At 39.7% G+C, this 14977-nt stretch overlaps 1 protein-coding gene across 15 annotated transcripts in view; it reads left to right on the plus strand.

Annotated features, from left to right (window-relative positions):
- The window catches only part of LOC141795659 (regulating synaptic membrane exocytosis protein 1-like), a 261446-nt gene that overhangs the window by 197487 nt on the left and 48982 nt on the right, over positions 1 to 14977 (plus strand). For 13 of the 15 annotated variants that reach the window (XM_074676630.1, XM_074676634.1, XM_074676637.1 and 10 more), the window contains one exon: positions 13209 to 13298. The exons of the other annotated variants lie outside the window; for them this stretch is intronic. In XM_074676630.1, the coding sequence (XP_074532731.1) occupies positions 13209 to 13298 (90 nt within the window). The remainder of the gene's footprint in view (positions 1 to 13208; positions 13299 to 14977) is intronic. 15 annotated transcript variants of the gene reach the window in all.

Raw genomic sequence — 14977 nt, forward strand, 5'->3', positions numbered from 1 at the left:
CTTAATTGGCTTGTTGCTGGTAACCGGCATCTAGGAGTCCGGGCCTAAAGTGTGGGAAAAGAGGAAACAGGAGAAAAAGGTGCTCTTCGGGCACAACCGCACATTTATTGTAGGCACATAGAACAGTTCTGCTAACTCTGGGCCAAGTAGTGGACACTATTATAACTACGAGCAATAATGATGTGCCCCTGCTGCAGAACTCCTGCTTCACACACAACCAGCACTCGGACGGTCTCCCCGCACTCACATTCTTCCTTCCTGCCGTCTACGTCACACACACAGAGCCTGTCACCACATTAAAGGGGCAGGGCTGGCCAGTAACACTTGGTTTATACCTTGATTAATTATTCCGTGGTGTCTGACTGTTAGAAGCCACAATATTATTAATTCGTTCCGTTCAGGTTCAGAAACGTGGAAAGTTGGCTTTTAAAATTGTGTTTAAGCCCTGAAAGAAGCTGCAGACTCCAGCCTGAACCTGTCACACCGAGGAGGGAGTGGAACTGAAGTGTGTCTATCGTGCGCAATTACGCACGGGTAGACCGGAGTTTTATGATGATTCGTACCATGAAACGAGCACATAGGTTGTGATCTCGTCCTGTGTCATGAAATAGTCACTTTTTCACACACAGTTGAAATAATCATCTTCACGGTAAATCCTGTGATTGATTCAGCTTCCTTAAAAAATGTAGTTCTAAAAGTTTGATCTAGCGTTGTCTGAATGTTCTCTGTGGATACTTTATCATGAACGTGGGAGTACATTAAAAACTGATAACAGCCTCTCTGTTTCATTTTTTTTTAGGTAAACCGATAGAGGAAACACATTTTTTTAACGTAGAAATCAGCTGACAGCTCGCGCTGCTCTTTTATAGCGATTTTATAGAATGGCGGAATAAAAGTGAACTGTTAAAAGCATTTTTGGTGTCATATCTAATTCAAGGATCTAAATATTAATCTAAGAACATCCATTTTTATTTCTGAAAATGTTTTGTGCTCAAATGATCTCATAACTCACCTCTACAGACGGATTTTCTTCGCCGCACCCAGCTCTACTTGCGTACACAAACTCAGACCTGGTGTGGGATTTGCGCGCACCCGATGCCCACGTTCAGATTGATAAAAGTTGATCTGTGCGTGGAAAGGAGCGTACACTCATTTTTCAGGCGTATGCACGTTTGATAAATGGGGGGCTGTGTGTTTTATTTATTTTATTTATTTATTTTTAACTTTTTATTTGATCGATTTTGAGGGAAAAAAAAAAACAAAGGACAAAGAATACATCTGAACAATATAGGACAAAACAAAACAAACAGTTTCTGACATGATGGGATTAATATAGGTCCATTGTGCATAACAATTTTTTTTTTTTCAAACTTGACTGAATTGGTGAACTGTTCGTTCCAAATGGTCATGAAAAGGACCTTTCTAATTTATTGAAAAAAAAAAACAAAACAAAATCTGAAAAAATTACCAAAATAAACGGGGGGTGGGGGTGGGGGTGGGGTGGGGGGGGGGGGGGGGGTGGGGGGGGGTATTCAACAATAGGCAGCCCAAATGAAAAAATTAGCCTGTATTCAGACCAGAAAAGTCCTTTGGTCCACTTGTTTGGTCCGGACCAAAAGCTGACTCTATTTTTTTCCTTTGGTGCGGTTCATATTCAGATTGTATTTTTGCAAGTGGATTATATTCTGTAATCCATGTGTGTGACGATCAGTGCTCTCATTGGACAGCACTGACGAAGGTGGCACACAGAATATAGACCCGGAAATGGAGATAAACATGTGTGTTTGTGCTCTTATTAGAATTCTTAAAATTGTCAGTTTCAAGAGCAGCTCCTTCAAAGAAAGCTTAACAACACCGTTTTAAATTTTGGAACAGTGAAGACGAATACACGCAGCAAGGAGACGCTATGCTCTGCGTGTCCTGACCCCCAACATGCTAGCAACAGTGTGGCCAAACAGAAGACGGAGGATCAGGTATGAACCAAATACAGTTAGGGTTACGGTGGCTTTACAGGCCCAAAAGGGGCATGTATCCCGTAGTTAGTTGGGATGGACCTTGGTTTGTATTCAGACCTGCACCGGAGAACCACGAACCGCACCAGAGTTTGTTTGGAAGCGGACGGAGACCACCTCAAAAAGTGGGTCTCGGTCCGGTTATTTGGTCCGCACCAGGGTTCGTTTGTGTCTATTCACACCTGCATGGAAAGTCCCACCAGCGTGGGAAACAAACCCTGGTCCATTTAAAGTGGACCAAACAGTCCAGGTCTGAATACGCCCATAAAGTCCGCTTTTGGTCCAGACCAAACAAGTGGACCGAAGGACTTTTCTGGTCTGAATACAGCCATAGACTATATAGACAGGGGAGTGATCAACACAGGTGTGAAACAAGACACAGGTGAAACACATGAGGAACAATCAACATGAGGGAAACACAAGGAGAACCAAACCTAACACAGGGAAACTTAAGTCAAGAGACTAAATACATTAAAGACACCGAAGCACCAAAGACAACCACAAAAAGACATACACATGACAAGAACCAAATCAAAACTACAAGGGACACAAACTAAGGACAAAAACAGGAAACACAGAACACTCAAGAATAACTTAGATCAACACAAGACAAGAATCACAAATATAAATCAAGAACTTCAAATACACAAAACCCAGAATTACACAAAAACAAAAACCCAAAGTATGACACATTATGCATTATGCCAGATTTGCACAAATTTTCAACAGCAGGGCTGGTAAATAAGCGAAAAACAAAAACCCAAACTAACTAATACACCCGAAACAGACGGGGAGGTTTTTCTTAATTACATTTCTGTCAGCCTTGCATGCCCACTTAAATGTCTCTCTTAAAATTTTTAACTGTTTTTTTACTTTGATTTTCTACTCACAGGGAGTCTTGTATAAAGTACTTGAAAGCAGTACTTGAGTAAAAGTACAAGAGTGTTACCAGAAAACTACTTCGGTAGAAGTTAAAGTCACCTTTTAGAATATTACTTGAGTAAAAGTTTTTAAGTACCTGATTTTTGTAGTACCTAAGTATCGAAAGTAATTTACTGATCTAAAATCTACTTAAGTATTAAAAGTATAAGTGAAAGTATTTAAAAAAATAAAAAGAACGCTGATTTTGAAATTTATTGAGGCTCCTTTACAGTAAAAGGACAATGCCCAGTCACAGGAGAAAGAGGCTTGAACTTCTTTAACAACAGTAAAATTAAACTTTTGTCATCATCAAAGGTGACTAGCTCTCCCTCTCTCTAAACCTTCCTGTTTGTAGCAAAAACAATTAGTGTGTCTTCTAACTGGCATGAACTTAACAGAAATTGAAAAGGTGTCTGTTCATCTTCAGAAAGATCTTGATTTTCAAAGTTGTGAGAATTCAGTCTTGCTTCTCTTGGGCTGAAGACAAGTCCTGCAATGCTGAAGAGCCTTTCACAGGCCGCTGAAGCAGGTAGTGGAGTGTTCAGCTTCAAAGAAAGCTTGCACACTGCTGGGAAGGATTTCAGCAAGTCCATGTGATCTGCTGAACAGGCCAAGTATGCATCAAGTTGTTTGGCACCATCTTGAGCTTAAATTGACAGCAGGGCAGAGAAGAAGTCCTTATCATCCAACGAATTGGATCGGTTTGCATCTGCTAGCTGCAGAGAAGGTTCTTCGATGTGCTGTCGTGCTGTTGTCAAATGCAGTCAATTCCTGAAATGGTGACAATGAAAAAATGAATTATAGCTCCAACATGTTATGACCCCAAATTTAAGTTTTAATTTGAAGTTTATTTTGGTTTTATGTATTATTCATGCATCCATAATTAAAGATTTATTTATTAGTAACCACAAACAATTTTGTTGTGCAGAGAGATCCAAAATATACACTTATCTATTTTACTATCCCTATGATGTCTTATCTCTTTAGATTGTGCATTCATCCTTTGTCCACGTTGTACGGAATTTAGGAAGTAGAATTGCAGCTGCGATCAACTCAGGGTCTCCTGACGTGGCCAAAGCGGTTCTTGATTCCCACCTGCAACGTGATTCAACGTGAGTTTATTTGCATAGCACATTTCAGCAACAAGCACTAACACAAAGTGCCAAAGAAACACAAAGGGGATTTAAATATAACTAAAATTAGATTTAAGAAAACATAAAATTAATACAAGGATGAAAGTTACCTGTAAAGCATCCATCAGAGGCCTGCAGTACTTTAGTGGCAACTTGACTCAAGGTTGATGGTCAGCAGGTTGATGGTTGGAAGTAGCCACCCCATCATGGCATTTGTCTCTGCTTGCAGGATGTTGGTTGCCTGAGAAACTGGGCTCATGACAGCAGCATACTCTGTCAGACAGGCAAGTTCAGCTGGATTGAATATGTGATGAAATCAAAAACACAACACCACTATTTTTAACAGCAAAAAAATGTCATTGGCTCCAACAAAATAATTGCTAGATGAGTAATTTATTAAAATGGATCAATGATAAGTGGAAGTAGGGCCACAATGTGCAAGTTCAAAAAAATAACATAAAACAAAAAAAACATACAGAATTTTACTTGCATTGGAACCTTCAAGTTAGCGCAAATGGCTCTGATGGCTCCCTCTCCTTTTTCCTCAAATATTCTTAGCAGTCTCTCCACTGCCAGAAACAAGGAGTTCCACCTGGTAGCATTCGGGCGCAGCAGCTGGAGTGAGCAAGCATCTTCAGCAGCTTCTGCTGCAAGGGTGGATCTTCCATATTTATTCCAAAGTGCATCACACTTGCCAAATGCTGAATGGTACACTTTCTAGTGCCTCATTAGATGTTGCTTCTAATGGCATCAACTGTAGCTATCAGGTTTAGGAAATGACACGCACAGCGCTGGTGCTGTGGGAGCTAGAACTCTGACCCATCATCTTCGTTCAGGAGTGTTGAGACAATCTACAAGCTCCACTTCTTCATCCCCCTCTTGATCCTCTTAATCCTCTCCTGGTTGAGATGCATTACCAGGATCCCCATCACTTCTGGCAGCATTGTTGTTCTCATCTTTACCAAAAACTTGAAAAGCTTTTATGGAATTGGATCTATTACTCAGAGTGAATGTCATTTAGGGCGCTTGCCAACACATCAAATGTGTGCGAATCTCTCAGTTATTTACAGGCTAGAGCTGCTGAGCATCTTTTGAGACTGTTGGGGTCAATCCAATGGCCAGTGACACTAATAAAGCTCCGCCGTCTGGAAGACCAGCAGCCAGTAGTGGTGACGATATGGTCGACTCCCCTCATGGCCTCAGTCACCACCTTCCTCATTCTCATGGAGGCATCATTAATCATGGAGCACAGGGTCAGCCACGATATAACTCTTGCATTAGGCTGCAATTCCTTCACAAAATCTTGAAATGTTTGTTGTTCAACAACATGGGCTGGAGCCGTTGGACCACATACTTCAGGACAGCTTTGTCAATGGACCTCTGAGACACTGTCTTGGTGTTCACAAGTGTGGTCTGCATCAAGTGGAGTTGGGGGTGAGAGTCTCAGGAGCCTTTTTTCTCTTTTTTAATGTCAGCTCTTCATATTTGCTTTCTCTGAAAAAGTGAGAGAAACATAAGCAAACCAATTTGAGTTGTTAGGTTTAAAAGTTACTCAACAGAATAACTGTCAAATAACCATTATTTGATATTACCTTTACCAAACTGGAAGAATTACATATTATTTCATACAATTATACTAATTATATTAAGTTACACTTATGGACTGCTTCCACCACCACCACCCAGTCTCTAATACTTAACTTGGTGTAAGTTGCGCAGCCTGTTACCTGGTCGTTTGTCTCCTGTTTGTCACTAGCTGATGGTAAATCAGAAAATAAAAAATATAAAAATCCATCAACTTATTGTGTGCAAATAAAAGCACTTTTATTTTGACCAATGTCAGTCATCCTACATTTACAATGTTTAACATAAGCGTCATAACTGATCTTTTGGGTTATTAATTTGCAGCAAATCTCAAGCTTCACATAATGCACGGTACTATTGTAGACCTAAGTAATCCTGAATGCTCTTATGTAACATGTCATTAATTAGTCTGATGTAAGAATGTTAAAAAAAAGAAAAGAAATACCTTCATCAGAGTAATGCTAATTACCTGGGGAAATATTTGGCCGCTACTTAGGATATACCATTATTATCCATTTCAGTATTTTGAAAAGATCAGTGTTCTAGAGCGATACTTGAGACTTGAAAAAGTTCTCCAGAAGTTCATACGGGTTTTCCCCCTCCTCGCTCTCAGGGAGTCCAAAAATGTGGAGGTTGTTTCTGTGGGAACATGCTTCTAAATCTATTTTTTTAGCTTGAATATGTTCTTGGTTCTGCAAATCTTGGAGAAGCTTGGCATTAACACTCTGTTCTTCCGTCTCTGTCACTCTTTTCTCCATTTATCCATCCTGGCCCCCCTCGTTTTTCAGCTCTGCTATGATCCCACTCAGTTTGAGGTTGACTTCTTCTTTGAAGCATCTGAGTTGTTCCCTTGTGTCTGACTTCATAGTCTCACACATTTTGTTTAATTCCTTCTTCATTTCTGAGCGGCCTGCCTTTATTTTGGCGTGGATAGCCCTTGTGCTGGCGTGCATGCCGCACAGGTCCAATTGCTCACACACTAACACCCTAAACATGCTGCATATCAGGCAGGCTGCATATAGGGTCAAGCAACAAAGTGTCAGCCAAATCTGATTTTGGCTGACTGGGAATGTAAAAGGTTGCAGATTAGAGTGCTGTGGAAGGTGGAAATGTTTCAGGTTGGGGATCTGCACTGTGCAACTGCAAGTGTGAATAGAAAAGTAAGCAGCCAGCTTGAGTTTTAGGTATGGCTAAGTCTTTGTGTTTTCAGGTCGACCTATGACTCAGCTCTTCATCAGTGTGTCTCTAATTATGTTGAAATGCTGACTCAGCATTTCAACATATTGTTCTCCTGTGACTTTATTCTTTTGCTTCTTCTTCTTCTTCTTCTTCTTCTTCTTCTTCTTCTTCTTCCGTACGTTTTTTAGTTCGCTAAAACTCCTTCAAATTTTGTCCGATTTTCACCATTCAAATTTTAAACTATTCAGCTTCTTCTGGAGATGCGTGCTATGACTCTTCTCATATGTAACCCTTAAACTTTTTGAATTATTCAGCTTTTTATGAAAATTATTCTCCATCTGAAATGCATTGGAAACTTCTGCTTCTCTTGAAAAATCTCCTTCAACTTTCAGAAGTTCTAGCCTCCTCATACTTCCACTTACAGACTTCATTTAAACTTTAAAATATTCAGCTATCTTTCCACTCTTCAGGATTTTGTCTGCTCTTTAATATCTTTAACTGTTTTTGATATTTCACTGTTCAAGCAACATAAACTTTTCCCACTCCCAAGGTTGCTGCTGTCTCTGAAAGAATTGTCATAACTTCTGAAAAATCTACAGTACAAACTTAAAAAATACATTAAACAGTTTCTAATCTTGTCCTGCTTCTGACAAAATGGCTTTTAGAGCAAAAACATAGAGCACTTGCTCACAAAATGACCAGCTGTGATGAAGTGTCTACACCCTCAAGCCATCTCCTCCAATGTTAATTCCTGAGGAGTTTTCTCAAAGATCAGTGGAATTTCCCTCATTTGCAAACTGCTCTCAATGACACAGTTCTGCATCTTCATACATGAAAGTTGCACCTTCAGCTTCCCCAGGATCTTGTGGTTCTTATGGTGTGTTTATTATTTTATTACCACAAAATGCCCAGAGTAACACATGAGCAGGGCAAAGTTCTGCAGCTGCAGACTAACGAGCATTTGTGTCCTTGACAACCTTTGATCTCATGCAGCTGTTTATACTAGCTCATCAAAAGATCCAGGAACAAAGACACACATGTCCTTCAGTTACTTGTAAAACCATACCTCCCCCTTTGACTTAATCTACATGCTCCACTATTCATACAACTTTTTCCCACACCTTATAATTCTCAAACTGCTATTTTTTCTTCTAATACTAGTGCTACATTAATCTTGTACTGTTTTTTCCCTATTTCTCCTACTTCTTCTCTCCATTCCACATTTTCAGCTCTGGTTCACATCTTAACACCCCCCCCCCCCCCCCCCCCCCCCCTTTTTTTAAACTTTTAAATGATTCAACTTTATTTAAAACATTTTGCCAACAAAAACAGAGACTTAAAAAATCTTCTGATCCACTGCAACTCCTTCAACTTCAACTGCTTCTACCTTCTGCAGACTTTGACATAAAGACCTCATTGACATATTAAAGTGGTCCTATTACCCTTAATCTTATCTACACATTAGTCATAGATTTCTGCTTATTTCTACATTTTTCAAGATTTCACTTTTTGATTTTTCTCTTATTTTTATTCCTTTATTTTAACTTTGTTAGGATGATTTACATTTCCACTATATCTATTAAACCTTTCATCTCATGCAGCTGTTTATACTAACTCATCAAAACATTCAGGAACAAAGACACTCGTGTGTGTGTGCTCTTTCTGTCCCTCACACATCCCAGACCTTTACATGCAGTGATATTTCCATCACTACTTCAGTTACTTAAAATACCATCCCTCCCCCTTTGACTTAATCCTCATGCTACACTATTCATACAATTTATTCCACAGCTTTTACTTGTCAAACTAATGCTTCTTCTCCTAATATTAGTGCTACATAAACCCCTGTATTTTTTCCTATTTCTGCTGATTGTTATTCTGTCCATTCCACATTTTCAGCTCTGCTTCACATCTATAGCCTTTTTAAACTTTATTTAAACAATTTTACCAACAAAGACAGACACTAAAATAATCTGCTGATCCATTGCAACTCCTTCAACTTCAACTGCTTCCACCTTCTGCAGACTTTGATTTGAGACTCTGTTTACACATTAAACTGGCCCTATTATCCTTTATGCTATTTACACATTAGTCATAGATTTCTGATTTCTTACTTCTGAATTACTACTACTTCTTCTAATACTAGTGCTACATCAACCTCTGTACTTGTCCCCCCTATTTCTGCTACTTCTTCTCTTCTCAAGTCCACATTTTCAGCTCTGGTTCACATCTCAATCCTTTTTTTTACATTTAAATGATTTCACTTTATTAAAAACATTTTACCATCAAAAGCAGAGACTGAAATAATCTGCTGATCCACTTAATCAGGGTTGCCCAATCCTGGTCCTGGGGACCCCCTGCTCTGCATATTTTAGATGTTACCCCTCTGCAGCACACCTGATTCAAATGAATGGCTCGTTATCAGGCTTGAGCAGAGCTTGATGACGAGCTGATCATTCAAATCAGGTGTGTTGGAGACGGGAACATAAAAAACATGCAGGGCAGGGGGTCCCCAGGACCAGGATTGGGAAACACTGCACTAAAAGTCCTTCAACTTCAACTGCTTCTACCTTCTGCAGACTTTGATTTGAGACTCTGTTTACACATTAAACTGGTCCTGTTATCCTTTATGCTATTCACACATTAGTCATAGATTTCTGATTTCTCTTTTTCAATTACTACTTCTTCTTCTAATATTAGTGCTACATTAACCTCTGTCCTTTTTTTCTCCTACTTCATCTTCTCTCAATTCCACATTTTCAGCTCTGCATCACATCTATAGCTTTTTTTAACTTTTAAATCATTAAACTTTATTTAAACAATTTTACCAGCAAAGACAGACACTAAAATAATCTGCTGATCCACTAAAACTCCTTCAACTTCAACTGCTTCTACCTTTTGCAGACCTTGACTTAAGACTCTGTACACACATTAAACTGGCCCTATTATCCTTTATGCTATTTACACATAAGTCATGGATTTCTGCTTTCTTCTACATTATTGGAGATTTCACTGTTTAATCTTTCACTCTCTTTTTATTTATTCATTTTAACTTTTATCGGCTTATTTATATTTCCCACTTTATCCACTGTCTTTATCCACTTTGTCTTCACTTTATTGTCCTTACCTAATTTTTCTTCACTTTCTCTCAACTTTTCTTATACTTTCTTTCTCACTTTTTCTCTTCTGCCTTTCTTCTTTACTTCTACATCACTTTTACCTCAACTTTTTTCTTTACTCCTTCTTTACTCTGTCTTCACTATTTGTTCCCTTCCTCTTCACTCCTTCTACACTCCAAATTTTCAGTTCATACTTTGTTCAACTATTTAGCTGTTTTCTTTCACATTTTCAGATTTTTCCACTAGTATTTTTATTTCTTCAGCTTCAGCATTTCAACGCATTTCCTGCAAGGAAATGCAACTTCTCTAGTTGTAACAGTGAACCCCAGTTTTTAGTTTATTTTTAGTCTATTGTTTTCCACTGACTAATTATCAGTAAAAGATATTTAAAGTTTAGTTAGTCAAGTCAGCACCTCTATCCTACATTTGTGAGGTTTTCAGGGAAACACCTAGTCAGTCGGAGCTGCTGTTGCCCCCAGAGCTGACCGTATTACCATCCAGTAGGGGTGTAACGCACAAAAATCACGGTTCGGTACGTACCTTGGTTTTAGGGTCACGGTTCGGTACATTTTCGGTACAGTATGGAACAACGCAAAACCATTTGCTTGTTTAGCATGTTTATTAAACCAAAAACTTGCTATTATACAGCGAGGGGGAAGGCTCTTCAAGCTCCGGTTGGTTGTTAGCAGCAGCCACGATGCACAATTCAGACACAAGCTCCTGTAGCTACGGAAGCTCTTTGATATTCATCTTCTGATTGGCTCACTGTGAGACGTCATGTCCACATGATATGCAAATGATCGCAAAGCACGAATCACAGACCACTTTCCTCATGAATATTAAATCGCCTTCCCTGTCTCAGCCAATCATAGACTTATACTCATGGAATATTAAAGACCCATGTGCAGTGGCTAACGTAAACTTACTGTACTCGTTCAAATACAGCACTGTACCGAACCGAACGGCCTTATGGAGCGGTTCAGCACGGATACATGTACCGTTACACCCCTACCATCCAGTATTACTTAAATCATATTTTTGGTGGTCTGCCAATTCAGCACCACAGCTGTGCTACTTTACTCATCTTTCTTTTTGTTTCCCTTTCCCCTGAATTGAACTGACAAAGTTACCGTTTTTTTCTATAGGTATGAAAAGCAAAAAAAAAGGAGAAGAAGAAGATGAAGGAGAAAATGTATATTATATGAAATCAAACCAAAATCAAATCAAACAAAAAAGAAAAAATAAGAAACAAAAGTCTCTGATATATTTTTCCTTGAAGGAGGATCACTCCTGACTAACTGCTTACTAACTTCGTGTTCTTAAGTCCTAATGCTGGTTTGAAGAAGACACAGAGTTTAAGACGGAGGTGAGATCAGGCAGCTCCAGTCCAACACTTTATTAAAAGCAAGCAAATTTGAATAAGGAGTCGACACAATGATGTCCCACGATCAAAACCCAGGTTGTAGTGTTCAGCCATTGCTTTTATCCCCCTGGGGTGTTTCTAAATGTGTGCATGCAGTCCATCTATGGACAACAGATTTTCTGTCCCTGGGTTTCTGTATATTCTGGGGTCTCTGAGTTAGCAGATATTGGTCAAGAACAGCTGAGAGCACTAAATCTATCAGTCCTGGTAGAATGGAGTCATCTTCTCAAGCTGACAGTCGGGCTAAAGTTGTCAGAGGGGCAAAGGTTAGCTCCTGCTCTGGCTTCTGCACAAGCTGCAGGCTTCTCAGGCCTTATGAATCCTCAACATCTCTTGTGGCTGTTACCTTGTCGTGGTAAGGGAGCTGTACGTTGATGAACCCTGTGAGCTATGCCGTCAGGAGGCCCTCCTGGCAGGTTTTACCAAATTGGACAAGTCAAGGGTAAAGAGTTAGACAAAACACAGTCAAATAAACACTCCTGGCCTTCAGTTTTGAAATTTCGAATGGCTGTAAATGGTTTCTGGTCAAGTGACCTCAAAAACACTCACAATACCAATTTTCTACTAAGGTGGTGGCTATCTGAAAAAATGACTACCATCATTGATTTTCAAGTGTCTCATGTCTTTATGCAAATAAGTGGCCAATAGAGCATATCAGTGCCAACTCTTAAGCTTGAACCACCATTTGAACTATTGTAAAAATGTGCATACAATAGAAATGGTGGCCATCTCAAAAATGGCCACCATCTTGAATTTCCACATGTTATATTATAAAAGAAATATAACTTTCATTTCAATTTCATTTTCAATTTCAATTTCAAAAGAATGATCTTTAGAGAGTATTTGTGCCAAATTTTACGTTTGCATTACCATTTGAATAATTCTCGAATTTCTCCCTCAAAATTTGCAATTATCTGCTGCACTATGAGTATTTTCATAGTAAAGCAGATCTCATGTTTTATCAAAAAGTATTAAAGATAACAGTGAGAAAAAAAACCTTTAAAGGCAAAGTGTCGTTGGGTCCTTTGGGTGTAAAGAAAGTGGGAAAAGCAGCAGCGTTCAGTGAGGCAGAAGTATAAACCAGACTGACCTGTCTGACTTTTCATCAATTCATTGATCTAATTTTCAAATGACAAAATGTGCAACTGTCATTTATACTGTCCAAAAGCTGAAGCATACTGAGACCATGTAATGTTTTGTAGTGCCAGTATTAATACTTCTAACTCTCCTAAGGAAATAATGCTGTAATTCAAGTGGATGTTGATGATTTCAGATGTAAGATTAGATTATTTTCAAATCCAAAGTAAGAAACACTCGAGGTTCAACACTTCTTCAAGCGTCCTTTCTGTGTGAGTATAACAACAGGAGGTTGAAGAGCTTTCCTTCAGTTTGAGCTTTCTCCTCTTTGTTTTAGTACAGAATGCATGCTGCTGTGTTTCCCTTTATTTTCATTTTGTGACTAGCTCCTGCATGCCTGCATGTCGAAAGATAAGCTCCTCTGTTGGATCTCACACTGTTATGGCGATGCGTTCCTCCATCACATACCAGGTGGTAATGTTCACAGAAGAGGTGACCGTTCGGTAAGACGACTCATCTAACTACTGTTCAAATTGTTGATAAAGCCGAAACGTGTGCTAAACATGAACTAAGAGCAGCTGGAGAATGTACTTTTAGCCACATGGCTTCCTGTCACCTGTCAGTCATGGCTCAGTTCTCTGACTCTGTGATTCCTAGCAGACTTTCTTTATCCAATTATCCATTTCTCTCTCTTTTGTTTCTGTCCTCTCCTTCTGTCTTCTCCTCCGTTGGATCTCATGTTGTGCTGTGGTGCCTCTAGTGATCTGACGCCTTCTTTGGACAGGGTTAGAAGCGCTAGCACCAACTGTCTGACTCCAGACAATCATGCCCCCTCACCAGAGACTGAAAGGTACCAGCCTCTGTCCCTGTTCCCCCTCCTGCAGAGCTCAAGTAGTGTCCTACCTCAACCTGTGCTGGTCTTTGTAGTTCCCCTCTGAATGGTCCTACACCTGTTTAAGACTGAGCTTCCCCTGTCTTCACTTCCCCTGGTATGAGGTCATATTTTTGCCACCAGGAACTCAATTTTAATTGAAAATATTGAATTTGAAAAGCATGATGTGTAATGGAATTTAATGTTTTGAAATTGAATTCATTTTTTTAATTGAATTACTTTTTTAAATTAAATTCGAAATTGTATTTAAGCTATGAAAACTCAACATTTTTTAAATTTGAAATTCAAAAGCACCGAAAAATCCAACTCTTTTTATACTTTAAAACACAGAATTCAATTTCAATTCACAAAAGGCAGATTCAGTTTTACAATTCAATTTCAATTCAGAGCGGCACAACCATTACATCATCTTCAATTTCAAAACATTAATTTCCATTAAACATCATGCTTTTCAAATTAAATATTTTAATTCGAATTCAGTTTCTGGTGGCACGAATAAAACCTCATACCCTGGACCCTGTTGCTGAACACCAGTCCACCTCATAGGTTCCTTGTTTTGCCACAATCCTCAAACTGTGTTTTAGGGTGCAACAGTTCTCTAAAACTTACACTAGTGTATCATTTACAAGCAGTACTTAGATTCTAAAAAACAAACAAGTATTGCTGTCGAGACACTTTCATCAACACATCAACATCTGATTGCATGCAAGAGAGATGTTCACCGTCACAGCAGAATCTGTGCTCTTCTTTTTGTCCACTTAGAGCGCAGTCACACTGGCCATCCAAACCGTGCAGTGCTTAACCAAGATTGCCCCCCTGCAGCGCTATTCCCTAGCTGGAGAGTACAGCCAGCGGTCACACGACCCCAATATGAACCATACTTTAGCGGGTATCAAACACGCGCATGGCCCGCCTACGTCATCGTGAAGCATCTGTTTACATGAAGTGCGATCTCATCAGAGTCAGCACAATGAGACACGGAGAGCACTGCTACAACTTTGGAGACTTTTGGACTTATAGTAAGTCGTTTTTGCCCGACACAGCCCTCCAACACCCCCACTTTGTTAAAAATGATCGTCGAGAGATGTGCTCGCAGTGATCATTAGTAATGGATCGCTGTCCACATGCTTGTGCTCGTGCATGAAGTAAACCGTGCCGAAGCCCAGCTCTCCGAAGCGTGCCAAAGCACGGAAGCGAAGCGTGCTTGAGCACGGCATGGTTGCGGTCACACTGGCAATTCCAAACGTGCTTTAGGGCTGAAGCGTGCTTAGGCACACCACAATTGGCCAGTGTGACCGCGTCCTTAATCCAAAAATGAACTCAGCTCCCTTGATGTGAGAAAAGCTGTCCTGCTTTATCTGAGGGCACTTTAACATCCACAATAGTGAAATCAGAGGTGAGACCAACCCGTTTTTCTGTTGTTGTACTATGGCTTTTGAAGACAGTCTCAGGTGGCCACTGCAGATTCTTGTATGAAATAACTCATTTCATTTGTGAGTGGCCAACAGATGTGAATCTTGTTTAAACTCCACTTCCAGCCTGTCATCATCAAACAAGGTTGATCTTGACAGCATTGGGCCTAATTCACAAACAGCACGCACATTAATTTATGCTTAAACTATGGGTACAAACGTTTC

The sequence above is a fragment of the Halichoeres trimaculatus genome, unplaced genomic scaffold, assembly GCF_033239565.1.
Source record: "Halichoeres trimaculatus isolate MK-OKI-2021-1 unplaced genomic scaffold, fHalTri1.1 fHalTri1_scaffold_8, whole genome shotgun sequence".
NCBI classification, from domain to species: Eukaryota; Metazoa; Chordata; class Actinopteri; order Labriformes; family Labridae; genus Halichoeres; species Halichoeres trimaculatus.